The sequence below is a fragment of the Aethalodelphis obliquidens genome, unplaced genomic scaffold (assembly GCF_003676395.1).
Source record: "Aethalodelphis obliquidens isolate GAN/ISIS:26980383/991018 unplaced genomic scaffold, ASM367639v1 scaffold43, whole genome shotgun sequence".
Taxonomy (NCBI): Eukaryota; Metazoa; Chordata; class Mammalia; order Artiodactyla; family Delphinidae; genus Aethalodelphis; species Aethalodelphis obliquidens.
The window spans coordinates 4,241,270-4,266,865 of NW_020837987.1; the positions used below are offsets into that span (position 1 = coordinate 4,241,270).

Sequence of the window (25,596 nt, forward strand, 5' to 3'; positions counted from 1 at the left end):
GGCCTGCGCGTCCGGAGCCTGCGCGTCCGGAGCCTGTGCTCCGCGGCGGGAGAGGCCACAACAGTGAGAGGCCCGTGTACCGCAAAAAAAAAAAAAAAAAAAAAGAACCTACTGTATAGCACAGGGAACTCTACTCAAAACTCTGTAATGACTTATATGGGAAAAAAATGTAAGAAAGAATGGATATGTGTATATGTATAACTGATTCACTTGGCTGTACAGCAGAAACTAACACAACATTTTTAATCAACTATTCTCTAATAAAAAATTAATAAAATTAATAAAAAAAGGTGGATCTCCATTTATGCTCTTGTTCTGGTCCCTGCAAATGTTAGGGGTGGGCCAAGGTGTATAATAAATAAACAAACATACATAATATACACACATATATAATTTTATATACTATCTATGTTATATATAATCTATAATAAATATATAATTATAAATCATAGAATAAAATGTATCATATATATGTATAGTATATACATTCCCACTCAAATTGGATTGGGATTGTACACACACACACACACACACACAAAAGGATACAGTTTGTATCAGTCAGCTTTTGCTGTGTGACAAAGAAACACATAATATCAGTGGCATACAACAATAAGCATTTATTTCTCATGTGTCATGGTTGCTGGTGCAGCCCCACCCCACGTGTCTCATTCTGGGGCTCAACCTGGAGGGTCAGCAGTTGCCTGGGGCATTTTCTTCCTACTGCAATGGCAGAAGCTCGAGAGGCAAGCTCAGCTGCGGGAGTATACTTCAAGCCTCTGCTCCTTGTGCTGCATCTGCTAACTTCCCTTTGGTGAAGCCGAGGATTGGGGAGTGGAGGAGTACGTTCTGCCGAGCATGGTGCCATGGCAAGGGTATAGATGTCTAAAGCCACTACAGGGCAGGGAAAAACTGGTATCAATAATTTAATCTATCACATACCAAACTGAGGTTCCCTAGGAAGAGGAATATGAGATTGCCAGGGTGTGTGTGGAGGGGAGGGGGGCTAATTTGTAACTAATTCTAATTACGAAAATAACAAATGTTTTAATTTTTTACAATTTACCTGTAATCCCACATTCCTCTATTAGAAAGCAAAAATAAGACCTCGATTCTCCCCAGTCCCAGTCAAAAGCCTAATATAAAATTTTTACTAGTTGATTCACCCGAAAGACTGGCTAGACATTTTGAAAAACAAATTCTTTTTTAGATCCTGACCTCAAACCACAAACAAAAGTTAATTCTAAAAGGGTAAGAGACCTGAATGCAGAAACAGAACTGTCAAAATTAGTCTGGAGATAATATTTTGAGATATATCAAGATGCCTTTTCTTTTTGCACTTCCTTGGGTGACCTTCCAGCTTTTCAGCCAGAGGCTTGCATCGCCTAGAGGTGGAAGGAGATGGAGGGAGAGAGGGAGAGAGAGAGGTGGAGGGAGAGGGAGAAGGGGGGGAGAGGAGAGAGGGAGGAGGAGGATGGGGAAAGGGAGGAGGGGGAGGGGAGGAGGATCCAAACAGCAAACACCACATCCAAACACCTCTTCCAAAAGCAGCCTGCTGGGAGGTGGGAGCTGGAGGTGGGGCCGTTCCTTACCTCTGACACCACAGTGGCCAGAAACCACTGTTTTCAGCATCAAAGACCCAATTCCAATGGGAGAGGCCTTTGGGGGCCCTTGGCCTATATACACAGAAGAGCTGGCTGAGGGATGGGGGCCAGGGCAGGAGGCAGAGGCCACTGCATGGATCAGAGGGGTGACAAGGAGGGGCACCTACCAGGCCCAGGGATGTGAGAAGAGCAAGTGGCCAAAACACAATGCAAGAGGAGGCCCCCGTTGGATACCAGTTATGTGAAAGTTTAAAGCAGACACAAATGTCATCATTGTTTATGAATACATTCATGTGTCGCAAAAAGTATAAAAAGGTGCGCAGGAATGTGGCAACTTCTGGGCAGCAGTTACAGGGTGGGGGAAGAAGGGAGAGGTTTTAACTGGTCTGTATCGTTTCATCTGATTTTTAAATAGGAATCTGAAGCACATATTTGAACTGTTAATATTTGCCATGCCTGGGTGGTGAGTGTATAGATATTTGTTAGATTATTTTCTATATTTTGAAATACACAGAAGGGGGAAGACAGACTGCAGATTAGTATGAGTAGTTTGATGCCATAGTTTAAAAACCATGTGCACACGTGCATGTTTGCATCCCTGCTTGGACGGTGTGCACACGACGTGTCTGTGGTTCTGAGGCTCCATGTGTATCTGTGCCTGTGCAACATCATGTGTGTGTGCGTGTCCCTTTGTGTTTGCCACTTGCATGTGATCGTGTGTGTACCTGCATATCCGTGTGTGTCTCTGTGCAACTGTATGTGTATCTGTGGCTGTATGTGTCTGTGATTGTGTCTGTGTGTCCTTGAGTGTGTGTACGTGTGTGCATATCTGTGCTAGTCTATGTAATTGTGTCTCTGTGTGTGTACATGAACAGGAAGACGAATGGCTGGACAAACACCAAATTACTGACTCAGTGCTCTCGGGGAAGGAGAAACCAATTTTTGTTTCTCCTTTGTACATCTCACTGTGTGTGTGTGTGTGTGTGTGTGTGTGTGTGTGTTTTACAATGATCATGCAGTGTTCACTGAAACTTAAAATTACTTTTAAAAAGACAGTAAAGAGTTTCACAGTTTGAAAAATGAGAAGAATTTATCAGCAGACCCTTGTTGGCCTCTGGGGCTCCTCTTTGCCCCCTGGGTCCCAACCTGTGATTCCATCCACCCCCAAGCGCCCTGAGCTCAGAGGAGCCTGAGGACACTTCCTAGCCCCACCCCAGAGGCATGGCCCACAGCAAGCATGAGATTTCTCTGAAGTTTTGTGTTTTATCTTTAAATGTTAGGCAACTTTTACATTCTCCCCTTTAACGTATACATGTTTGTCTTAATTATACAATCACAAGGTTTCAACCCCCAAATCTTGGAGTCAAGGGGCCTCCGTCCCTCTCATCTTCCCCAGCTTCTGTGTGTCTCCTGTAGGTGGGTGTTGGGCCAACAGCACCCGGAGTAGGATCCGGAGGTGTAACTACAGCCCCACCAGAGATTCTAGGAAGGTCAGTTGGAAGCAAGCAACGATCACCCTTCCAAGAGCTCTCACACCGGCCTGAGCCGAGTCCTCTGCATCTGCTCTCACTGTGAATCCTCCCAGCGAGGGCATCAGCTCCTCGTCATTACTATTCTCACGTTACACGGGAGGATACTGGGACTCTGCGAGATGAAACCCAAGGTCACCCAGTTGTACTCAGACTTCCAAGTTCATGCCACGCATAGACGGTCTCCCTAAAGCCTAGGCCCAAGGCAAATGAATTGCCTGTGACATGGAAGAGGGTCAGTGTACGGACCTCTGGCCAGAGGAAGGAGCCCCGGGCAGGGTTGATGACTGATCAAAGGCTGCCTCACTGTCTAAACTCTTGCTCTCCCTCAGGCCCATGTAAATGCATCTGCAGGGCCCCTAGTCCTGTGATCCCAGGGCCACTTTGATGGTCACCTGGAGCCAGAGTGGCAGCCACACAGTCATTTAGGGACAGGACTTGGTATTGAAGGCTGTCCTCCCAGGGATCCGAGCCAGCCTGACATTGATTGAGAGACCTGGAGGACCCTAGCGAGGGCCTCACTGGCCCCCAGCAACTGCAATAGCCTCACCTTTCTGGAATTCTTTTCTGTGTGTTGCATGGGGAGAGCAGCACGTGTTGATGGCCCTGATGAACGCCAGGTGCTTTTGCAGGGAACAGCCGCGTCTCCATACCTTGAAGGGCTGCTGGGAGGACCTTGGGACTTCACTGATGCAGCTCGAGAGAAGGAGCCCTGAGAAGAAGCCAGAGGTGAGGAGGTCAGAGGGCCTGGGGTCAGTGGCCTGGCTTGGTTGCCTGAGGGCAGCCCTTCTCTGCCAGGTCAGGGGTCTCCTGGGACCCTAGAAGGACCTGGAGCATCATCTCTGTTGCAGCCTCTCTGGAGGTGCCCTTTGGGGTTTGGGGACTCTCTTTCCTGTTCAGCTTCTACCTTCCTTCCAGCTCAGGGTTCTGGTCAACAGCTCTTCACCTTTGGGGCCCCCAGCACAAAGCCCATCCTCTCCTCCTTCCCCCAAGGCAGATCCTGACTGTGCCCAGGATCTACCTTCCACCCCACGGCCCAGGGCAGCAACCCCAGCCCCTCACAGGCCAGGGCTAGACCTGATTGGTCCACGCTTTTCCCGGGACTGGCTTGCAAGTTGGCCAGTGGTGTGCCAAAGAGGGCTGTGAGGGCCACTGGATCACTTCCCTTTCTCCACGCATGTCCAGGAAGATAGCAAGGTTTGAGCTACAATATCTTATGACCAGAGAGGACCTGGCGTAAGGACAGGAGAACATGCAGAGGGTGGCAGGGGAAAGTGGAGAGAGCCTGGGTCCTTGAATCCTCCGCTGAGTCTCTGAATGGACTCCAGGACCACTCTGCCTCCCACGTGCCATCATGCAAAAGAATCCACCTTCCTTATCGTGAAGCCCATTGTGAGGTAGGTTTTGTTACTTGCACCCACACTCACACAGACTCTGAAAATCTGGTAAACGTGCTGAAACTTCTCTTGGGAAGAAGGCTCAGAGGCAGAATATTGATCAAGTTGGGGGAGGGGGCCCTGGTCCCCCAGAGGTCATCCACAGGCCACCACCATGTTAGGATTCCTGGTCAGGAGATCTCAGTCTTGTCTCATCGCTGTCACCCTGATGCTGGCTGCCAGGGAGGGCAGGTTGGTTTGGTTCTGAGCAGCATACCTGGGCTGCAGGCAGAAGGCAAGAAGGAGGGGGTGGTCTGTAGCCCCTGGAGACAGGCCCTGCTTTCCCTCCCATCAGAAACCAGAAATCCCACTGAGCGTAGTGCTGGGGACTGAGCAGAGCTCCGTGGGAGCCGGCTGGTCTTGTTTTATTAACTTCAAGGACAGGCAGTGGGCCCCCCCCTGCCATCCCTCAGTCAGGTTTGGACCGCTGCCCTCCAGGGAGCCGGTCACCTGGCTGACAGTCAGGAGGCCCTGTTTGCAGGGCGCGGCGCTGACAGTCCCACATTTTATCACTCCCTTTAGTTTCCAGATTCACTGGGGTCCTACAGGGAAGATTGGGGGATTCCTGGAATGGAGGCAGAGGCCAAGCAGATGTCAGACTGTGATCTCTGGGCCAGGCTGGCTCTGTCCTAGCCTGGTCAGGGGCCAACTCTGCGTCTGGCGGTGGGCGCAGACCTGGGAGGGCCTGGCTTTCACCCCAGCGAGCCTGGGGGTGGCGGAGCAGACAGCCCTAACACCCCAGCCTCTCCCCATCCCCCTACCCTCACACTCTCCCCTCTCGGAGGGCAGCAGCTGTGTCTCAGTCCGTACATCTGCTATCTGGTCACAGACTTCCTGAGAAGGTTGAGTTCAGCAGACTTTGGGACCTCATCTTCTTATTAAGGTCTTGATCTTAAAATATGGTCTGCACACAGCAACAACAAAATACAAAGTCACACTGGAAGCCGCTTTGAAACATCCGAAGACGGAGGTCTTGTCCACAACACCTTGATGCAGGGCCTGACCCACATGGGCTTCATGTGAGCTCATGCAGAGCAGCCTCAAAGCAAGCTCAGGTCTGAACCCACTTTTTAAAATATGTGAACCATAAGGGCTCAAGTGCCAGTCAAATCTACTGACGAAGCAAGTTGCAAGTTCCATTCTGATTAGACTCACATCCCATTTCACCTCTTGGACTATAGTAATGAAACAAGATGTGTTTCACAAGATGTTTCAGTATGTTTTCAGTCCTAATTATACATCTTCAATTAAAAAAAACAAAACCTCACCACTGCCTTATATACCACAGATCATTAAATGCCTATCACAGCCCACGTCCAAGTCTCTCAATGTAAAAGATGGTTGACATTTAGCTGGGAACTTTTCAAACACTTGAGAATAAATTATGGCCCAAACTTACTCTTCTTAATGACACGTAAAAAGTTCAGCTCTTTAATAAAAGGATTCAGGAATATGAAAACAAAGTTCCCAGCAATATTAAGGAAATAAAGGTCTTTCAAAATGGTCAGTTCTTGTTTCAATTAAATTGTGCATTTTTAATATAGTTGGTATAAAGTGAAACGCTTAAAAAAACATCGAGGAATTTAAAATGAAACGGAACATCCTCTTTGCAGGGTCACCAGTACCACAGTGAGATTTGTCTCTTAAACAATGACACTTAGTATCTCTGTAGTTCCATGAATACTTTTGAAGTGTCATATTAAAACCAATCTCATGGCCTTGAGGCAAAGAGAAGCAATTAGTCTTGGAGTTGTGAATAAATAAAAATCCATTTATACACCCGTCCTTGACATGTACCTTGCAAATCTTAGAAACTTCATCTAGTGGGAAAAGAAATGTTAAATCATGAATACCAATACTAATCACATCGCCATGTGGCTTCCTGAAACAGTTTAGTTTATACCCATCTAAGTATTAATTTATATGTATATATTCATCCATATTGAACACAAAACAAAGAAGCTCTAGCAGGCACCTAGCGGGTGAGGGGAGAGGGGTGAGGGGCGATGGGGTCACAGGGGTGGCCCCATGACAGGCAAGTTTTCAGGGGGTCTCTGCTCAAATGGGAGCCTGGAGCACTCTTCCTCATGCCTCCCTCTTCCCTGCCCCCACCCCCAAGCACTCCAAGGCTTGAGAAGGGGGAAGTTTCTTTCCCTGAAGAAGTTTGGGGTATCCACACACACCTTTCTCCATTTGTGATCCCAGCCAGCATTTAAGGGAGGACACAGGAGATCAAGGTATTTGGATACTTGTTTCACTTCTTATTTGGGCCCATCCCTTCAGCAGTGCCGGGTGGGGTGGGTGTAGATGGGAGCTTTGCTGCTCCTTGGCCTTGCGTAGCTCTGGAGAGACTGGGGCAGTCACCAAGGAGCAAAGCAGATCTGCTGGGCCTGGCCGAGATGTAGAGAGCAGACAGTGGTGCTGTCAGGCCCGAGCTGGGAGCCAAAAGCCCCGGGGGCGCCAGGGCGTGGGGAGCTGAGTGGGCAGCCCATGGGCCGTGCGGGAGCCGCTGCACAGATCCCTGACCTACTTCCAGGGCCCCTTTCTCTTCAAGAAGCAGCTAAGAATCCATAAATTAAGGAAATTAACTGATGGGGCCTGCGGCATCTTTGTAAGCTATTTAAATCTATAAATTAACAACATCTTCTGCATATATCAAGTAATTGAACTAACTGCAGGGATGTAACTTTAATGAGAAAATTTCCCCCTTCTCCTGTAGTTCGAGCTCTAAAGTAAATAAATAAATAAAACCTTTCCTTAGGAGGAAAGTTTCTCCTTATTCCCGCGTGGAGAAGTTACAGTACGGCGGTGCGGGCCCTCTTTCCACGCGCGAGGTCTCCTGGTCAAGGGAGGCAGGCCCCCCACCTTGTCCTCTATTCACCAGCGCCCCTCCCGTGAGTGAAGCCGCTAGAGGGCGTCCAGGTCCGGCTGGAGCTCGGGGTGGGGGCCCCCGCGCCGATCCCGGCCGGAGCGCACCGGTCCTCCAGTTCGAGCCTGGCTCTGGCCCGGGCGTCCCCGCAGCCGGACGGGGGCGCAGTGCAGGCCGGGCGCAGTGCACCGGAGGCTCCGCGCTCCGTCTCCTAGGAGCCGGGAAATGGTCCAGGAGGAGGAGGGGGGACGGGCGGGGCGCAAGGGAAACAGGAGAAAGAGGAAGGGGAGGAGGAGGTAGAAGAGGAGGAGGAAGGGGCAGCCGACTCGAGTACCAGGAGGGACGCCCCGGGCGCAGGCCTCAGCGCCGCGGGGAGCCTTGGCGGTAGACGTCTCCATCGCGCCGCGCGCGTAAAGGAAATGGCGCGTCTGGCAGCGGGGGGCCGGCCGGGCGCCCCCCGTGCGCCCCTCCCCCGCGGTGGCCGACCGCGTGTCCGCAGACGTCACGGGCGGCGCTGCTCCCCGGTAGAGGGGCAGCCGGGGCAGAGACCCGGGGAGGAAGGCCAGGGAGGGGGAGGGGCGGCACCGGCCCCCGGCTCTTCTGCAGCCCCGGCCGATTCGCAGCCCAGTTTCTTCCCAAGTCCCGCCCCTACCCTCGGGCGCCGCGGCGGCGGCTGCTCTCCTCTTTGTAACCGAGGAGTCAAGAAATGTGAGAAACGTGCCCTGTGTTACTTATTTGGGAGCCGAAAATTTATGCCCAGCTGAAAGCGCCCGGGGAAATATTACATCAGATGAAATGACAATGATTAAAATCAGCTTCTCCCCCGCCCCCTCCCGAGCCCGGAGGAGGCCCGGGCGCCGCGTGGCTGGCCGGCGGGGGGCGGGGGGCTGGGCGGCGGAGGGCGCGGGGGCCTGGGCGCACCGCTCCCGGGAGGGTCCTGGCGGAGGCCCCGGCGGGAAGGCGCGGACTCCGGGGGAGGCGGGTGGTGATCGCCCGGCTGAAGGAAGGGAAACGGCGCGTTTTTGTCGCCAAGCGCGGCAGGCGCGGGCGCGCGGAGCTAATTGCGACTCTAATCCTCTGCCCCGCGGCGCAGCCGAGCCCCGAGCCAGGAGTCGCCGCGCGCTCCCGCTCGCGCTCGCAGCGCTGGGTAATTTGGAGCCGGATCGCTGCCCTTTGCGTCCGGGCTCGGCCGCGACGGGACGCGGGCTACGGGCTAAGGTGGGGGGCTGGCTTTCTCGCCAGCAATCGGGGAAGGCCGCTGGAGAGAGAGGAGGTGGGAGCGGCGGGAGGGCAGCCGGAGACCGGCGCGAAGAGGAGGCGGCGGCGGCGGCCGCGAGGAGGGGAGGAGGCGAGGGGAGGGCGGGGAGGGGAGGCCCCGGCGCGCCGCGCCGCGCCGCGAGGGGCCGCGCGAAGCGGGGGCCGGGGCGGGAGGGGTGGGTGGGGGGAGGGTTGGGGGCGAGAGAGAAAGTAACTCCAGGACGAGACCGGAGCGACCCGCGCAGCAAGCAGAGGCGGCGAGGCTGCGCCCGGCGCCCGAGACCAGCGGCTGCGCGGGGCTGGGGCTGCGCCCGAGTCCGATCCGCCGCTCCGGCTCCGAGGTAAGCCTCGCGCGGGCGGCCACCGCTCAGCGACGCGCACCCCTGTCCCTAAAGTGGCTGCGATACCCAGAAAGTCGCCCGGCCGTGATTCGGACGTGGGAGGGGCGGCTGCTTTGTCCCGGTGCAGGGCGGCGGGGGCTGGCTGCACGGGGGCACCCAGCACAAAGGCCTGGTGCGGGAGGGGGGGACTGCCCACGTGGGCCGGCCCTGGCCCCGGGTGGACCCTCCCCACGCGGGCGGGCACCGAGCTTCCTGCCGCACGGGGAGGTGGGGGTGAGGGGGTGTTCACGTCCCGGCACTCGGGCCTCAGTGCCGGGCCGAGCGCCCTGCAGGGCCGGCGTGTTTCCGGGGTCAGAACCTGGCTCACGCAGCCGGGGCTTCGGCTGACTGGGCCCGGCTTGGTGTCCAAATCAGAGAGAGAAAAAGTCTCCAACGGGACAGATGTGTGTCCTCTGACGCCCACCCGCGAGTCCGAAACGGAGCGGGAGGGGCTGGCGGTCTGGTGGTCGTCCCAAGCGCGCGGGGTCTGGAGCCCCAGGCGGGCCGCGCGGAGATGCGATCGCCGCCTCCGGATCCCCGATTCCCGCCGGTACCCCCTGACCTGGACGCGCGCACCGGCACACTCTCAAACAGCCCCCCTCCCCCGTAGCTGGAGCGCGTTTCAGTCCTCCCGCGCCCCCCACCTCCGGCTGCAGAAAGATCAGCTTCAAGTTTTCACTCTGCGTCTCAAATGTGCATGAAGGAATTTAAGTGCACGAGTGAATAACAGCATTAGTTTCAATTAATTTTTTTTTAAATCCCGGCAACAATAAACTTTGAGAACAAAAGCGCTTTTACGTCCTTAATTAGGCGAGCTTCCCATCTGTGGTCTCTAAGTATCTGCCTCTTGATTTAACTTTGTCTTCCGCCCCGCCCGTGCCGCACACCCTCGCGGTCCGGCAAGGCGCTCTGGGTGCCGCGGCCACCGCCGCCCGCGGCGCCGCCGGCCTGCACCCAGCCGGCTCCGGCCGCCCCGAACGAAGTTCACACCGGCCGGCGGGCTCCGCGGCCGGGCTGGCGCGCGCCAGGTGGCCCGCCTGCCTCCCTTCCGGCCCGCCCCCTGGACGATTCTGCAGGCCCCTGGCCCTCTTGCCCGGGGCTGGCGCCCTGGGCGCAGACCTGAAGGGAGTTCTCGAGCCGCCTTCTGTTTACCTTTTATGGTTAAAATAACAGCTTAGCAAAGAAGCGACTTCACGAAGAAGCGATTTAGTGAAATCGTCTCAAGCTGCCGCAGCTCAGCCAGTTTAATCACCCCCAGAGAGCTGAACAACTGCGAGCACAATAGGACACAAAATCATTTTGTGTGTAAATGAGCGTGGCATTCTGCTCGCTTCCCTCTGCTCGGGCGGGCGGGGCTCGGTGGCGGGCGGGCGCGGGACCCCGAGCTCCCGCCGCAGCTTGGAGAAGCGGGTCAGTACCCGGCCGGTTTGGAAACCCGCGGGCCGTGCAGCACACGACCGCCGAGGCCCCTGCAACAGGCGGTTTGGCTGAGCCTCGGAAGGGGCGTGGCGAGCTGGGGCTGGTCGTGGGTTTGATGCTGGTGCTGGCGGAATGAACTTGTGTCTCTTCCTGCACCCACTTTATGCTTCTGACCTTGGCAGTGGTCTCGGGGAAAGGGTCGTTGTCCAGCACAGATGCGTTTGTCGGAGGGAGCAGTGGAGGTTCGCGGCAAGGCGTACAGCCTGGGGCTTCCAATGGTGAGTTTCTGGTGTGCCGTGAACATCAGGCGGTGCCTGCGATGGAAAAGTCTGGGTGAGAACAGGATCGAGCAGCTTTTGTGATGGGTACTTGGTGTTAAATGTCACTTCTGAGTAGTGTCCTGGCAGTAGGGCCGGCATTGTGCAGTCTGCTTTGATAGACGTTCCATCGGAATTCCTTCCAGCACAGTTTATCCTCAGTGTGGCTTTCCTTCTGACTCCTCCCTAGCAGAGCCTCCCAGGGCAGGATAGCCCATTCCTGAGATATGTTTTGGTTTCTCAGAACTTCCTTGAGATAAGTGACCTGGTTTTCTTTTTGAAGCTTGCGGGAACTCAGGAATGCCCAAAGCAGCAGACCCTGGACAGCTAGAAGTTAAACATGACTGTCTGCTAATAGCCACCCCCCACCGGTTTCCTGTCAGAGGACTTGCCAGGACACCGAGGGCAGGACAAATCCTGGGAGAGTGACCCGGCTTAAATTTGCAGGATTTGATTCTCATTGGACCTTGGTTCATGTATTAAAACTGGATGTTGAATTTCAAGGCACAAAGTCAATCCTTGAGAGAGGTTCGGGTTAAACCTGCAACGGATAAGTCCAGGTTTAGGTATATGGAAGCCAGTGGGGGCGGCGGGGGGTGATAGTCACTGTGCACGTCTCCCCCAGCCCCGGGTCAGTGGAAGGGGTCTGCTTAAACCTGCTCTCCTCCAGCTCTCCTGCATGGGGCCTGCAAGTGTTCTCAGACAGCTTCTGGAGACTGTGGGACAGGCTTATTTCAGGTGGTTGCGGCTGAGAGGAGAGGCAGGAGAGAGTGTTCATTAGCTGAGCTGCTGTCTCCTTCTGGCCAGCTTTCTCTAATGCCTTGGGGCTGTGATCCCAAAGGGATGTGGAATATATTAGGCACAGACAAGACCATTCCTGGGGTCTGGGGAGAAACTACAGAGGTGCAGGCTGGGCAAACAAAGAGAAGTTTTCTTCTCTAAGGAGCCACAGGGGGAGCGGTGGCTTCCTAAGTGACTTTCGCTCTTCCCTGGCTTCTCTGTGTCCAGCCAGTTGCAGACTGCATCTTAACACTGCAGAGATGGTGTTCAAGGAGGTCCTGGGGCTCCGAAGCCCATGGAGGGTGGGGGGGATCCTCTCTGAGCTGTGGTTCCCAGGGTTCTCTCTGAAGTAAGAGGAGACATGCTTGGTAACGTGTCTCAAAACCAAAATACCAAGAAAATCAGATTTGTTCTGAAACATTTTGGGGGCAATAATGGTGAGCATATGTTTCAGTACTGTCATTAGCTGAATTAGCAGACATGGAGCTGCCCTGAAAACATATGTGTGAGTGTGTGTGTGTGTGTGTGTGTGTGTGTGTGTGTGTGTGTGTAAGTAATCTCCTATGGCCCTGAGGCTTGCTTTGGGGTGTGGGGACAGGATAGTAGCGGGCAGTGTGGTAGGGCATGGGGTCCTGGGACGCATGTTCATAAAGGACGATTGTAAGCATCTTTGACTGGGAGACACGGCGCCCAGGACCACTGAGGAGTAAGTCCTGTCTGGTTGTGTTGGTGCTTCCCACAGATACTCTGGGCAGCGATGGAAGCCTAGATGCCTCACCGCAAGGAGCGGCCGAGCGGGTCCTCGCTTCACGCCCACGGCAGCACTGGCCCCGCGGTGAGAGCCAGCAGGGTGGGCTGGGTCAAGGGCTGGTGTCCTCCTATTTGCCGTCCTCCCAAGCGCCAGCTCACTGGCTGCCCTTCCTCGCAGCTGCAGCCATCGCTGTGGCATTCAAGAGACGGCTGTTGACTGGCGCACGATTATGTATTTTTTTTGGAAACAAAAACGCTCTTAATTTGATGTGAAATTTACTACGTGTATAAAACTCAATGCCTTAGGTGCTGAGGAAGTCCCTAATTTAGAGGTGTCTCGTTACTGAGACAAACTTGCAGAAACCCCTGAATCCCAATTCACAAATTGGTGATTCGTTAGTCAGGGGATATTTCACATCTAACACAGAAGCCCACGACCTTTAATTAGAATTTTGCAGTTTGTTTTATGCCCCTGGAGGCTGACACCTTGAACAAAATTTTTTTTTCTTGATTTCTTATTGCTAATAAGCATCTTTCTTTTTTCCCTCTGGTACTTTGAAGAAAATGATGCGAATACACTTAATTACAGTGGTGGCCACAATTTGTCAGCTGAATATGTGATCAGGCACAGGCAGAAATGATCTGATTAGATCTGTGATCACATTGGCAGTAAAAGGAGTGCATAGCTCCGTCGCGGAGAAACCCTTGTTTTGTGCCTTGTTTCCATCTCCAGGAGGGAGGAAGCATGTCTCGGTTGTCTCTCACCCGGTCGCCTGTGTCTCCCCTGGCCGCCCAGGGGATCCCACTGCCAGCCCAGCTCACTAAGTCCAACGCGCCTGTGCACATCGACGTGGGCGGCCACATGTACACCAGCAGCCTGGCCACGCTCACCAAGTACCCTGACTCCAGGTAAGAGCTGAGCCCCTCATGGCACCGGGGCGTGCAGTGGTGACAGGCAGCATCTGTAGCCTGCTACCAGCCAACACGCAGGGCTCTCCAAGGCCCCCCTGCTCCTAGACCTGGGGAACTAGGGTTCAGGAAGCTGAGTGCCCCTGTCAATGGCCGCTTTGCACAGGGACTTGTGGCCCTGAGCTGGTGGCATTGGTAGTGTTAGGGGGAGTTCCTGACTCACTGGCAGAGGCCACTTTTCAGAGCCAGCCCCACCTGCAACTGGCCAGCAGCTGGCTGGGGAATCTCATGTTCCTTCAGGTTACTCTTGAGTGAGACTCAAGCCTGGCCTTTGCAGGGGACCATTCGTGAGCAATGCTGCGTACTTCTTGGGGTCATGCTGGGGAGAAATAGCTCATCCTATTTCCGAGCCTAACCCTTGGGATAGAGCGTAAGGGGAAGGGTGAGGGGCAGCTGCAATTTGTCATCTTCGCCTGTTTGGGTGGCCACTGCTGGATCCTAAGGGCTAGTAGCAGGCTCCCTTGGATTTGGGGGGCTTGCAGCGACTGGCTAGGAATTCCGTGATGTGCGGGAGGATCCACAGCTGTGGACAAGCATGAGCCACATACCGCCATCAGCGGGCAAAGCGTCTCTGACCAGGACCCTCCCTGCAGGGAGCTTTACACTCTGCCCAGCTCCCCGGTGCTCCTGACTCCTGGACTCACCTGTGGGAGGCGCCGGGCACTGCTGACTCTCCTGCTTTTGCCTCTCAGGCATTTCTCTCCTAGGGGCAGACCTGGCTTCCGCCTGTAACAGCAGGGCTGGCCAGAGGTGGGACGGGTCTCTGAGCATCTCCTGGAGATGATGCCGCACGCTACTTGCTGAGCCGGGGACCCCTTGCTCCTGGTACAGTGAGGCGGCCACCACTGAGGGCTGGCGGCGGGAGGGCCACAGCTGCAGGGCATCACCTCTGTTTTAGACATTTAAAATAAAAAGAGGAGTTAATTAATCCCCCAGACACCGAGGGGGAGCGGCTCCGGGAAGCTTTCTGATCCGGCTGCCTCGTCGCCGGTGTGGCCGCGCAGAGCACGGAGGATTCATAGCGTGTGGAAGTGGCGGCTTTGGGAGCTCGTTGGAGGCCAGCGTGGCGCCCTCCAGGGGGGAGTGCTGGAGGTGGATGCGGTGTGTCGTTCGGAATTTGGGGCATCGGGTGCAGGTGACGGCTGGAGCTTCACTCCCTCAGCAGACAGAGGCTAGGCCTGGGGCGCTTGTGACCTGGGGGTCTCGGAGGGGGCAGCATCCGGGAGGCCACGTCAGCCGCGTCGGCCTGGCGCTCTCTGGCAGAGCCCTGTCGAGGATGGGAGATGGATTCCACTTATTTAATTTCCATTTAGCCTTCTGCGGCATGCGCGCCTTGTTTGAGATAGATCATCCCTTAATCGGTCGACGACGTTTGCGAGTGAAATTCATGAAACCCTTGCCCACGACGTCTCTGAAGAGTGTTCCCTGAAATCAGACACTTGCCTTTCTGGAGTAATCATGGCCCAGGCCTGCGGGGAACGGCCTCCTCATTCTGTCTCCAGGCTGCTGCCTGGAACAGGGCGGGCAGGGGGTGGTCCTCCCCTCCCAGACCCACAGCCCGTCCTCACCCATTGTCCTGCTCTGATGTGGGGCGGGCCATCTTGCTGGCCCGTGACCTGTGGGACCCGCGGGCCAGCAGGATGTGCCCAGAGCGGGTGGCGGTCTGCATTCTTTCCTGGGGCCTCAGGATGGATCTGTTCTGCCTGGATGGCTTCCGGCTCACAGGAGAGCTGCTCCTCAGGCCTGAAGCTTGGGCCTAGAGGCCAGTGGAGGGTGGTGTGACCTGTAGGACAGTCAGGACAGTGGGTCAGGCCAGGCCTGAGAAGTGGGTTGGGCAGCTCTGCTGGCCAGAGCCCCTCAGATCTCTCTCATCCTTCTTTGAGTAAATTATTAAAATTAAAAAACTGTTTTTCACTAATTCTGGAAACAAAGGTCAATCCCTCATCCAGGGTCACCGACGTATAAGTCACCTGGAGATGGAGAATTGTGTTAAGGTCACCGGGGGTGGAGGGGGTTCTGGATGTCAGCAAAGTCCCACCCTGGGCAATGCCGGGAGCCCCGCCCCCCCAGCCCCTCAGGTCCCGGTGCCCACAGAGCTGTGCCTGGGCTCCTGGTTCTCGGCAAGGCAGGGAGCGCCAACGGGTCCTCGCCCAGAGCCGGCCCCGCCCAGCTGCCCGGGGCTGGGAGTGGACTCCTGTGTCTGCCAGCGCACTTGGAACGTCGTTTAGCTCCTGCCATGGCAGCCCCACGCTTGCGTTCATCCTCACTGTGGGAAGCAACAAATTAAGATGTCCAGGAACTTTAGAACTAATAAAACCTGCCACTGAAACATGCAGGAAATTGGAGCCAAGGCTTAAAAAAAAAAAGGAGGAAAGAAGAAAAAGAAAACAACCCCTATCAGCTGGGGTCAGAACCGGCCAGCTTATTCTGTGGAAGACTTCTGAAGTTGGTACCCCGAACCTGCAGTCTCCCTCAGAGAGTGGCCTGCGGTGGCAATGGACTCTTAAGACCACACACACGTGTCGGGAGCTCCCTTTGAAGTGACTAACCTTCCCTCAAGCTGCTCATGTCCTTGATAGCTTCAGAGCCTGAGGGCATGAAAGGCCTTAGTCTGTGAAGAGACACCGAACCTGGAAAGACCTAGAACCAGCCAGTCCTGAAATAAGGCAGATTGAGAGCCTTCTAGCCTGGGACCCATAAGACAACCTAGAACCCAGGAAGCCCTGGAATGTGGTGGATTGGGCGTCGTCTAGACCGACAGGTCTGCGCTTCACAGCCTGATGTCAGGAGGGTTTGCAACACAAGCAGCCGTGAAACATTGCTTGCTGCACAGAGCTTGAGCTCCGCCAGGGAGGGTGGAGCAAATTCTGCAGGGAGACTGAGGCTTCACACGTGCTGGCTCACCTATGGAAACGGCTCTCACTTCTTCCTGCTGGTGCCACGTGGGGTCCCTCAGCAGTCTGCGGATGACTGCCCGTGGCACCTGGCGACTCGCTCAGTCCTGTCTGTCTCCAGGGCTGCTGGGTGGCCCTTATTCTGATACCTGGATGCCCAAGCTCTGCTGAGGTGAGGTCCTGGGGAGTTTGAGGCCTGGAATAGGCCTTGGCGCCCACAGAGCTGTGCAGCGGGGCTGTGTTCTCCAGTATCATTGTCATCAGGCCTGGGGGTTGATGGGGCTCCGTGGCCTTTGGAGCTCTGAGATGAGCTGTATCTGGGTGACCGCAGCACTGGTTCCACAGGCTCGGGCCTCTCCACACCTCCCCATGGGCTCTGGCCTGCTCATGCCCTTCTACGGGGCAGCCTTGCCCTTTATATGGCCCCGCTGGGCCATGTCCCCAGAGTGAGAACAGGTTAGTCACTCTACCCCTGGGCAGACCCTCCTGGCCAATGCCTGAAGTGTACCAGGCCACCAGAGCGGCTGGTGTCAATGGGAGGCCCCGAGAGAGGCTTTGGGTGCCGTGACCCCCCAGCTCATTGCCCTGGCACACAGTGGCAGGAGTGGGGCAGGGCCTGCGGAGGGGGCTGCTGGGGAGAGGGGAGCCTTCCTGGGAGACTTGTACAGGTTGGGCTGGAAGGCCTGGGGCCCAGGTTGGGGCCACCCTTCTCCCGGGCTGTGCAGGGTCCAGCTGGGGACATGTATGTGGCCCTGCCTGTCTGCCGAAGGATGTCTGGAGATGCTGCCCCTGGGGAGACGCCGCCGACCTCCCTGCGGTTCCCGAGTCAAGCTCTTGGCTGTCCCCACCCCTCTTCGGGGTATCCTAACTCTCCCCACCGGGGCCTTGGGTCTGCAGGGGAAGTTAGCCAAACCAGAGCCTGCCGCCCTGGGAAGTGGGGAGGCCTGGTTCCTCCTCCCTGGAGTGGAGAGGGCCAGGCATCAGGGCGCCCCGAGAGCCTCCTGCAGGTCCTGTGCTTCTGTCAGAGCCACTGCCCTTCAGAAGGTGGGGTGCTGGGACCTGGCCTCCCCTCGCGGTCCCCTCCCCAGTGCGCACTCGCTGTAGCACACGTGCACGCGTTGGAGCACGTGTGTGCACTGTTCTGTGTGCATCCACGCTGGTATGTGTGTACACACTGGGGTATGCGTGTGTGTGCGTGTGTGTGTGTGTGTACGTACGTGCACTGTAGCTGCACACACACGTGCTGTCCCCGGTGCCTGCCTCTGTTCTCCCCTAGGGTTCCCCGAGCGCAGGGCTGTGGGTGGTTCGTCTGTGAGTTTGTTGAGCGTACGTAGCTGTGTCTCTGGTGGACCCGTGCTGCCTGGTGTGTCCCGCACCGGCATGTGTCTGGGTCTGCCTGTGATTTGTGTGTTGTGAGCGAGGGGACCATGTGACGCCGTGCCTGCTGCCCGGGTGTGTCCTGTCCGCTGCTGGTTCACGCAGGTTGGGCGAGGTGGATGTGTGTGACCCGGGAGCGTGGCAGCTGGTTTACATGTGTTCACTGGGCGGGCGGCCGTGAGCTGGCGTGTCTGGTGGTCAGTGGGGGTTTTCTGGGCAGTTCTGTCCAGCAAGGGTTTGTGTGCGTGCGACGGGGTGGCTGTGTCTGTGTCTCGCTGTGGTTTTCCAGGCCTGTAACCTGTGTCAGCGGGCAGGCGGGCGTACAGAGCCGGGTGTGCCTCTCTCTGCCTGTGACTTGTGAGTGCAGGCGGGGCGTGTGCATGTGCTGGTTGCCGCGCTGGTGTCCCGGCTGCCGCTGGCGTGTGCAAACATCCTTTTCAGTCCTGGCGCAGCCCAGCATGTAAGGCCCCTCGCCCCTCCAGCAGGGCGAGCTCCAGGGAGTCGGGGTGGGGCAGGTGGACCCGCCCTTCCATCCCACATCTCCGCCCCCATCTCTCCCAGAATAAGCCGCCTCTTCAATGGCACCGAGCCCATCGTCCTGGACAGTTTGAAGCAACATTATTTCATCGACCGGGATGGGGAGATTTTCCGCTATGTCCTGAGCTTCCTGCGGACGTCGAAACTGCTGCTCCCAGATGACTTCAAGGTCAGTCCGCAGCTGGCAGCTGCGAGGCACACTGCCTGTGCGGTGGCGTTCCACAGGGTAGGCTGTGACTTCATAAATGGACCCACAGTTGTCACGGCAACCATAAAAACTTAAACGATGAAGCCGAGGGCTAAATCAGTTTTCCTAAACTAATTTTGTTTTCTCACATTTTTAGCTTATTTATCAGGGTGTAACAGCAGTTAAGCAGCGGCAGCGGCGCTTACCCCGGTTTCATGTTTGTCGTGTTGAACGACTGTCGTGTGCCGGAGTTACAGGAGTTAGAGGTTCCCAGATCTGTTCCTCGTAGGCACTTGGCAGGAGGAAAACTGATCCAGTCCAAACACCCTTAAACAAAAGCTTGCCCCCAGGTCTCCGGGCGAGCCTGTCTGCGGCAGCCGACCTGGTTCTGAGAGTCCTGCCTCCAGTGCTGGGCCCCTCACGGCACGGGGATCCCGGAGGCAGGAAGCCCATGCCTGGGCTACCCCAGCTCCAACCAGCAAATGTCCTTCCTTTCTTTCTTCCTGCCGGCACCCAGAGGACCCAGTGGCCCTGGGGCTGTTTCATCCCTCATTCAGTTCAGTTCCTGGGTGCCAACAGCCAAACTCCGGCTGAAAATGCAGTGAAAGACAAGACAGACGTGGGTCCTGTCCCCATAGTGGTTACGGTCTAGTGGGAAGACAGACGATGAACAAAAAAACACTTGACTTCCACAGGGGCAAACACTTCAGAGAAGCAGAGAACACTGTGAGAGGGAACCACGCGGAGAGCGGGCCCGGGTGGGTTTGGAGGCAAGGCTGTTTCTCTAGGTGATGGCGGAGGAACGGGGGCAGACAGGTGTGAGGGCCTTGGTGGGAAGCAGAGAGGGGAGGGCAAGGAGCTGGATGGGTGGCAGCCTGGGACCGTATGAACGGGGAAGGAAAGAGCAGGAAGGAAGGCTGCTGCTTGGTGTCAGGACCTTGGTGGCCGGCTCAGCATTCGGCTTTTTACCCTGAATGCAGTGGAAGGGTCGTGAGTAGGGGCATGACCGTCAGATCTGTTGTGTGGAAAAGGATACGCAGGGGAGCAGGAGGGTAGGGGCAGTGAAGGTGGAACAGAGTTGGTAGATCAGATTCACGCTTAGGAAGAAGATGCAGGAGCCACGGGTGTGGCTGGCGAGGGTCGGGGGCTCTCGAGGGTGCCTCTGGCCTGCAGCGTGAGTCCTGAGTGGCTGTGTGGAGGCCCAGGGTAGAACAGGCTGTGGGGGAGTGGCACCGCACTCCTGTGTGGAAGAGCTGGTGGGGCACCCGGGGGAGATGTTCTGGGCTATGAGGAAGGAAGTGGGGTTGTTGGTTTGCAGACATCATTTCAAACCTTGCATGGATGAGAGCAAAGGCCCGGCATGGTGCCTTGAGGAACCCCTATGGAGGGACAGGATGGGTTCTTTTAAATGTTTGAATTTTATTTTATTTATTTTTTATACAGCAGTTCTTATTAGTTACCTATTTTATACATATTAGTGTACACATGTCAATCCCAATTTTCCAATTCATCCCACCACCATCCTACCCCCCGCCACTTTCCCCCCTCGGTGTCCATACGTTTGTTCTCTACATCTGTGTCTCTATTTCTGCCCTGCAGACCGGTTCATCTGTACCATTTTTCTAGGTTCCACATACACGTGTTAATATACGATATTTGTTTTTCTCTCTCTGACTTACTTCACTCTGTAAGACAGTCTCTAGCTCCACAGGATGGGTTCTTGACTGATCACCCCTGGGGTGACTCCGAAAGCTGGGGTCAGTCAGCAGGAGGAACGGACTTAGGGACAGTGGGGTGGGCCCGGCTTTGGGGGTTGGGCTTCCTTGACTCCCCCCAGGGGTCCTCAGGCTCACCAGCCGGACTTGAGCTGAGTGGTGTGGTCATGGGTCCTCAGTTACTCAGGGCTGGGGTGGGTGTGGGTGGACATGTGTTTGACCGGGGCAGTGGTCTGATCATCAGGGCCTGAGGGGGGTGGTTGGTGCGAGCCCGCCAGCCCATGAGTGGGCTGCTGGTGAGAGGTGGGTGTCCCCCAGACACCTCCTTACACTGCCTGCAAGGGCAGGGGCCGACCTTGTCCTTTAAGCTTCACCCCGTCTTTGAGCTGGGTGTTTACATCCATTTTATAGATGAGGAAACTGAGGCTCAGAAAAGGTCTGGTAGATAATGATGCCGAAAATCCAACCCAGACAGGTCTGTTTCGCCTCCCTGCCCCGCAGTGAGCTCCTCCAGGGCAGGGGAGGACGGGGCTGCCCCGTGCCTTGCTGACAAATCAGTAGGTGTCCAGGCATCCGCACAGCCTCTGGCTCCTCTAACCTAGCCTCCGGGTCTATCCAGAGGCTTCTCTCTGCTTCAGGGGGATGAAGCCACCCCCAGTGCTTGGGGCCAGATGGAAGAGCTCATGGGGTCTTGGGACAGGTGCACACCAGCTGCTGCCTGCATGGAGGCAACACCTTTTTTGGGGGGCACACATTAGGCCGAGACTCGTTTTCCCCATCCCTACAATGGGGACAAACCGTCCCAGACCACACTGTGCCCTGGGGGTGCGGGGTGTGAGGGGGGGCCCCCTGGAGCCGGCCCGGCACATCCCCACCACCCCCAGCCGTGTGTGCGTGCCCCCAGGACTTCAGCCTGCTGTACGAGGAGGCGCGCTACTACCAGCTGCAACCCATGGTGCGCGAGCTGGAGCGCTGGCAGCAGGAGCAGGCGCAGCGGCGCCGCAGCCGGGCCTGCGACTGCCTGGTGGTGCGGGTCACGCCGGACCTGGGTGAGCGGATCGCGCTCAGCGGCGAGAAGGCTCTCATCGAGGAGGTCTTCCCCGAGACCGGGGACGTCATGTGCAACTCGGTCAACGCCGGCTGGAACCAGGACCCCACGCACGTCATCCGCTTCCCGCTCAACGGCTACTGCCGGCTCAACTCGGTGCAGGTGAGGGCTGGCCGGCCGCCGCCTCCCCCGTGCCTCGCCGACGCCCTCCGGCGGCAGAGGGAGATGGAGGGAGGCTCGGTCCCGGCAATGGCGAGGCCCTCCGTGCCGTCTTACAGAAAAGGCAACAATGTGTCGATGCATAATTTATGTCCCGCTCATAATTAAATGATGGCGCCTGGGGGATGGACTTAAAAAAATTGATCTATGCTTTTTTTTTCTTCTTTCCCGAAAGGATGTTCTATAAAACTGGCCTAGAGTATTTTCAACGAAGTGTGCTTCATTTGACACCCAGAGTCTGACTTTGGATTCAGATTAAACCCAGGCAGTGGGAGCAGCAGGTCAGAGGCTGAGAGTGGCGGCGGCCTGGAGCCCCCCTACTCATCATGCTGCCCGGGGCCACCAGCACCCAAACAGCCGCCCCGTGCGTGTTTGGACTGGCTTTCCCCAGAGGGGTCTAAGAGCTGGGAAGCCCCACGTGGAGTGGAGGCCTATTTTCCATCAGCTCTTCCAGACCCAAGAGCAGACTCCTATTTCAGGCTTGGGGCAGAGTGGACTTTGTGGGGAAAATTCCACAAGCTGTCCGTCAGAACTTGCTAGGTGCAGGACCCAGGTGTCAGACACAGTGACCAGGCCCTGCCCTCACAGAGGCGCAAGCCCGCCCATGTGGACACGGAGACCTGCAGAGACTCAGACATCAGGAGGACGCCTCCTCTCCACCCCAAGCTCCCTTGAGCTGATGGGCCCCCAGGCATCAAACCATCTGGGACTCGCAGCTCAGGGAAGCAGGTGGCTGCCCAGAGGCTGGGGGCAGGGTCTCTATTACTGGGGCCTCAGTGAGGGAGGGGGACCTGGAACCATGTGTCTGGAGAGAGAGGGGCCCAATCAAGGTTGTGGACCCCTGAGGGCAGCAGGGTTTGGCTGTTTGAGGGGCCCTGGGGCCTGGCCGCCCCTGTCCCTTCTGTGGCTGCCCCACTGGATGTTCTGCAGGGACTTCTGTCAGGAAGCAAGACATGTCTTAACAGGAGAAGGTAGCTTGCCCGGGGCTAGTGCCCACTTGCCCACCAGGCAGGGCAGGCAGACTCTTACAGCTGGGCGGGACTGACCCCTGTTTCTTTCCCGGCAGGTCCTGGAGAGGCTGTTCCAGAGGGGTTTCAGCATGGCTGCGTCCTGCGGGGGTGGCGTGGACTCGTCCCAGTTCAGTGAATATGTGCTTTGCCGGGAGGAGCGGCGACCGCAGCCCACGCCCACTGCTGTCCGAATAAAGCAGGAGCCCCTGGACTAGGCCCTGCCTCGGTGCCCACCTGAGGCCTTTGGGCCCTGGGGACACCCCAGGGACCAGGAAACAGTACTGGGGAGTTCTGCCTATGCCTGCTTAGCGGTGGCCATGAGACTGAGGGTGGGGCTGGAGGGTCCAAAGCCTGCCCAGAGAGCCCCAAGGCCCCATGTGTCATGGCAACAGAATGTGGGATGCTGGAGGCATGTCCACTGAAGGACTGTTGATGTGACCCAAAGATGCCGAGGTGGGAGAACTCGGCCACCAGTTGTCTGGGCCCCTCAGCTCCCAGTCCGGTCCTCGGGGCTCCGCGTGTGCCAAGGCAGGGTCAGCAGAGGCCTCCCCAGTGCACGCCGAGGAGCTGTCCATCCTTCACCACACGGCAGACTCCAGTGGGTCTCCTTGCGTCAGAGATGGCTTATTTTTCTACAGTATTTAAGACGGAAGTAACTGTAAGTGCACAAGTCAGAGAGGCCGACAAGGACCGATGCTTCTTTATCTGGTGCTCAGCTCAGTCGGACGCGCAGCATGTCTGCATGGGGGGTAGAAGAGCTGCTGGACACTCGGGCCCAGGTGCCCGCAGAGCAGGGCTTGGAAACTTCTGGTTCCTGCTCTAGGAGCAGATGCAGGGATGGCGGTGCCACAGGGGCTGAAACTGGGCTCCCACGGGGTGGGGCTGCTGGGAGGAGGGTGGTACGGGTGTGGGGGATGGATAGCTGTGGAGCCACTTGAGACCCTACCTTTGCTGCCACCTGGGGCACAGGCCACACTTGAGAGCCACCTGACCAACTAATGCCCAGGGCCTTCGATTCCTGTCTATGCGTGCGCACACCTGGGCTCCCATAGAAGTCATCTCCCCATCAGGACCAGCCTCGGGGCCACACCACATCCTTACCTCAGGAATGGGCCCCACGGTGAAGGGGCCCATCTGTCAGCAGCATCCTCTGGGTCCCCAGCTCAGGAAGCCGTCCCCCACTCTGATTTTCCCACACTCATATGCACACTGAATTTTAATTAGACTGTTACACTAGCTTGCCAGTAAGACCCGGACAGAGTCATACCTTGGGTTCTTGGCCCCGGATTCCAACGAGGACTGCCTCTGAGGGGTCCTCACAGACCTGCTGCCTCTCAGATGACAGGCCCAAAGATGGATACCGCCTGCCTTGTCACACACAGTTCCCCTCCCCTCCCCTCCCGGCTCTTTCCCAGGTTGGAGAAACCGCAGAGAACTGCTGGGTGGGCGGGGCGTCCTGGCCAGCACTGCCCCTTGTACGATGCCTGTAGACTTGTATATGACTCCTTTAATATTGTAAAGATGCTGATGTACAATTGTCGCGTGTTTGTGTAAACACATTATGTTCCTAGTTCATGCCATAAATGATGCTATAAAGCGAAAGACTGAGGCTCCATCCTGTGCAGAAGCGGCAGCCAGATTCCAGCATTCCGTGCTGTGCAGGGAGGTTTGGGGATGGGATTCCTCCCTCGGTTCCTTCAGTTCAGATGAGGAAGAACCAACAGCCGTAACTGGGGGAGGGGCAGGAACAAGGGTCCTGAGCTTGCTGTCGTTAATTGCATTTGGGTGTTTCCTCACTGCTGTGCCTGTCCCCCCTGGGCGGCGCAGATTCGGAATTCTGATTCACAGCCCCTAACCAGATGCAGGCTGGGGAAAGGCAGACCCAAAGTGTCCAGGGACTTTTGAACCCAGTCTTCAATGTTTGTGATTTTTCCCTCCCTCTGGTTTTTGGTTGAGGTTGACGGCCTCTTTAGAGCGCCGCAGAGCAGTAGGAGAAGGTGGCAGGCGGTCCACGCATGGCTCAGGCCAGCCAGGGGACACGCAGCCCTTCGCATGAGGACAGGTCACCCTAGGTCTGCACAGGACCTCGAGGCGTCTCTTTCCGAGGAGTTTGAATGTACTTACGCAGGCCTCCAATTTTAATGAGCCTTTTTGTATTTCTCCTCAAAGTCCTTATGTTCTAACTGACCAGGACCCTTTCCCATGCCAGTAAGGGCCACCAGCCTCTCCCTGCCTGGGGGACGAGCCACAGCCATGTGCTGTCTGAGGCCGCAAAGCAGTCGCCATCCCACTGTACAATCGAATTTGCTGGACAGACTTGCCAACCTTCTCCTTTGCTCAGCAACGTGCCTACAGTTGGCACACGGGCATTTTGGCATCTGAGGTTCACATCTGAGAGGAGGAGAAAGTGTTGTGTTTATTAGAAAGGAAGTCTTGTGGAAACAGCTCAGTGCCGCGTGTTTATGGATTTTTATAGTATGATAACCAGCATGGTTGCCGGTCAGTGGAGATTCCCTAACATTTTCAAGCAAACTATCATTTTCATTAAACCATTGTGCTAAAAAAAAAAAAAAGTAACTATCTTACTGAATGTTACTCTTATCTCCTTACTAATTAAGACAAACCAGGAAGTATAATTTAGGGAATTTCTAAATTTGTAGAGAAGTACCATGTTCCCAAAGTGATGCAAAAATTCTAAGATAGTCCCTATAAACAGTAAGTACAAACATCTTTATGCTTCCTGGAATGGATATGCTATATTGTAAGTAATCTCTTGATCAGTTGCCAGCGATATAAGTGTTACTTCTGCTCTTCATAAATTATTCTTGATTATAAGCAACTGGACAGATAGCTGTGCCAACACTTCCCTGTTCCCCACCAGACCTCTGCCCGTGCAGGAACTCTGCAAAGCTACAACAGGTGGCTTTGGCCACTGTCCTAATGACACGGAGCTCAGAGTCAGGTCACAACACTAATATCTTTTAAAAAGCTTTTTTTTTTTTTTAATTTAAAGCTACCACTTGACTGTGTTCCGTAGAATAAATAAAGGATATTTTATGAATTATACACCCAGCTCTAGCGCTTCGTTTCTAATCCACCGAGGCAGCCGCAAGAAGGTGCTCTGGCTTGAGTGACTCTTAAGCCGCTGCTCCCCACACGTGGGACTTGGCTTGACCACTGAATAAGCACCTTGAGTAGCTCTAGTCCCAAATACTGAACCTTCCTGATCTAGGTGAGGAGTTGCCGTGGAGGGTTGGGCCCTTTTGCACTATATTCATTTTGTGCACGTGTATGTGTAAACC

The 25,596-nt window shown here is 55.9% G+C and overlaps 1 protein-coding gene and 1 long non-coding RNA gene across 3 annotated transcripts; one reads left to right on the forward strand and one right to left on the reverse strand.

Annotated features, from left to right (window-relative positions):
- Positions 1 to 605: 605 nt before the first annotated feature.
- Positions 606 to 8,123, reverse strand: LOC113605787 (uncharacterized). The gene is made up of 3 exons (XR_003427336.1): positions 4,558 to 8,123; positions 3,681 to 3,842; positions 606 to 891 (listed from the first exon to the last, which is right to left on the reverse strand). It is a non-coding gene; the product is annotated as an uncharacterized LOC113605787 (long non-coding RNA).
- A 759-nt stretch (positions 8,124 to 8,882) lies between these two features.
- Positions 8,883 to 25,366, forward strand: KCTD15 (potassium channel tetramerization domain containing 15). 2 transcript variants are annotated; one of them, XM_027079352.1, is made up of 7 exons: positions 8,883 to 9,033; positions 10,674 to 10,769; positions 12,331 to 12,423; positions 13,072 to 13,247; positions 18,140 to 18,284; positions 20,922 to 21,227; positions 22,351 to 25,366. In XM_027079352.1, the coding sequence occupies exons 3-7, from the start codon at positions 12,358 to 12,360 to the stop codon at positions 22,507 to 22,509; spliced, it is 852 nt and encodes a 283-aa protein (XP_026935153.1). In that variant the 5' UTR covers positions 8,883 to 9,033; positions 10,674 to 10,769; positions 12,331 to 12,357; the 3' UTR covers positions 22,510 to 25,366. The 2 variants fall into 2 exon arrangements, with proteins under 2 accessions (XP_026935153.1, XP_026935154.1); XM_027079353.1 differs by lacking the exon at positions 12,331 to 12,423.
- Positions 25,367 to 25,596: the final 230 nt, after the last annotated feature.

Excerpts from the sequence above, each read along its gene's own strand:
- KCTD15 (XM_027079352.1), top strand. The coding sequence starts at position 12,358 with ATGCCTCACCGCAAGGAGCGGCCGAGCGGGTCCTCGCTTCACGCCCAC. Across the intron at positions 12,424-13,071 it reads ACGGCAGCACTGGCCCCGCG|GAGGGAGGAAGCATGTCTCG; the intron begins GTGAGAGCCAGC and ends TTCCATCTCCAG. Across the intron at positions 21,228-22,350 it reads GCCGGCTCAACTCGGTGCAG|GTCCTGGAGAGGCTGTTCCA; the intron begins GTGAGGGCTGGC and ends CTTTCCCGGCAG.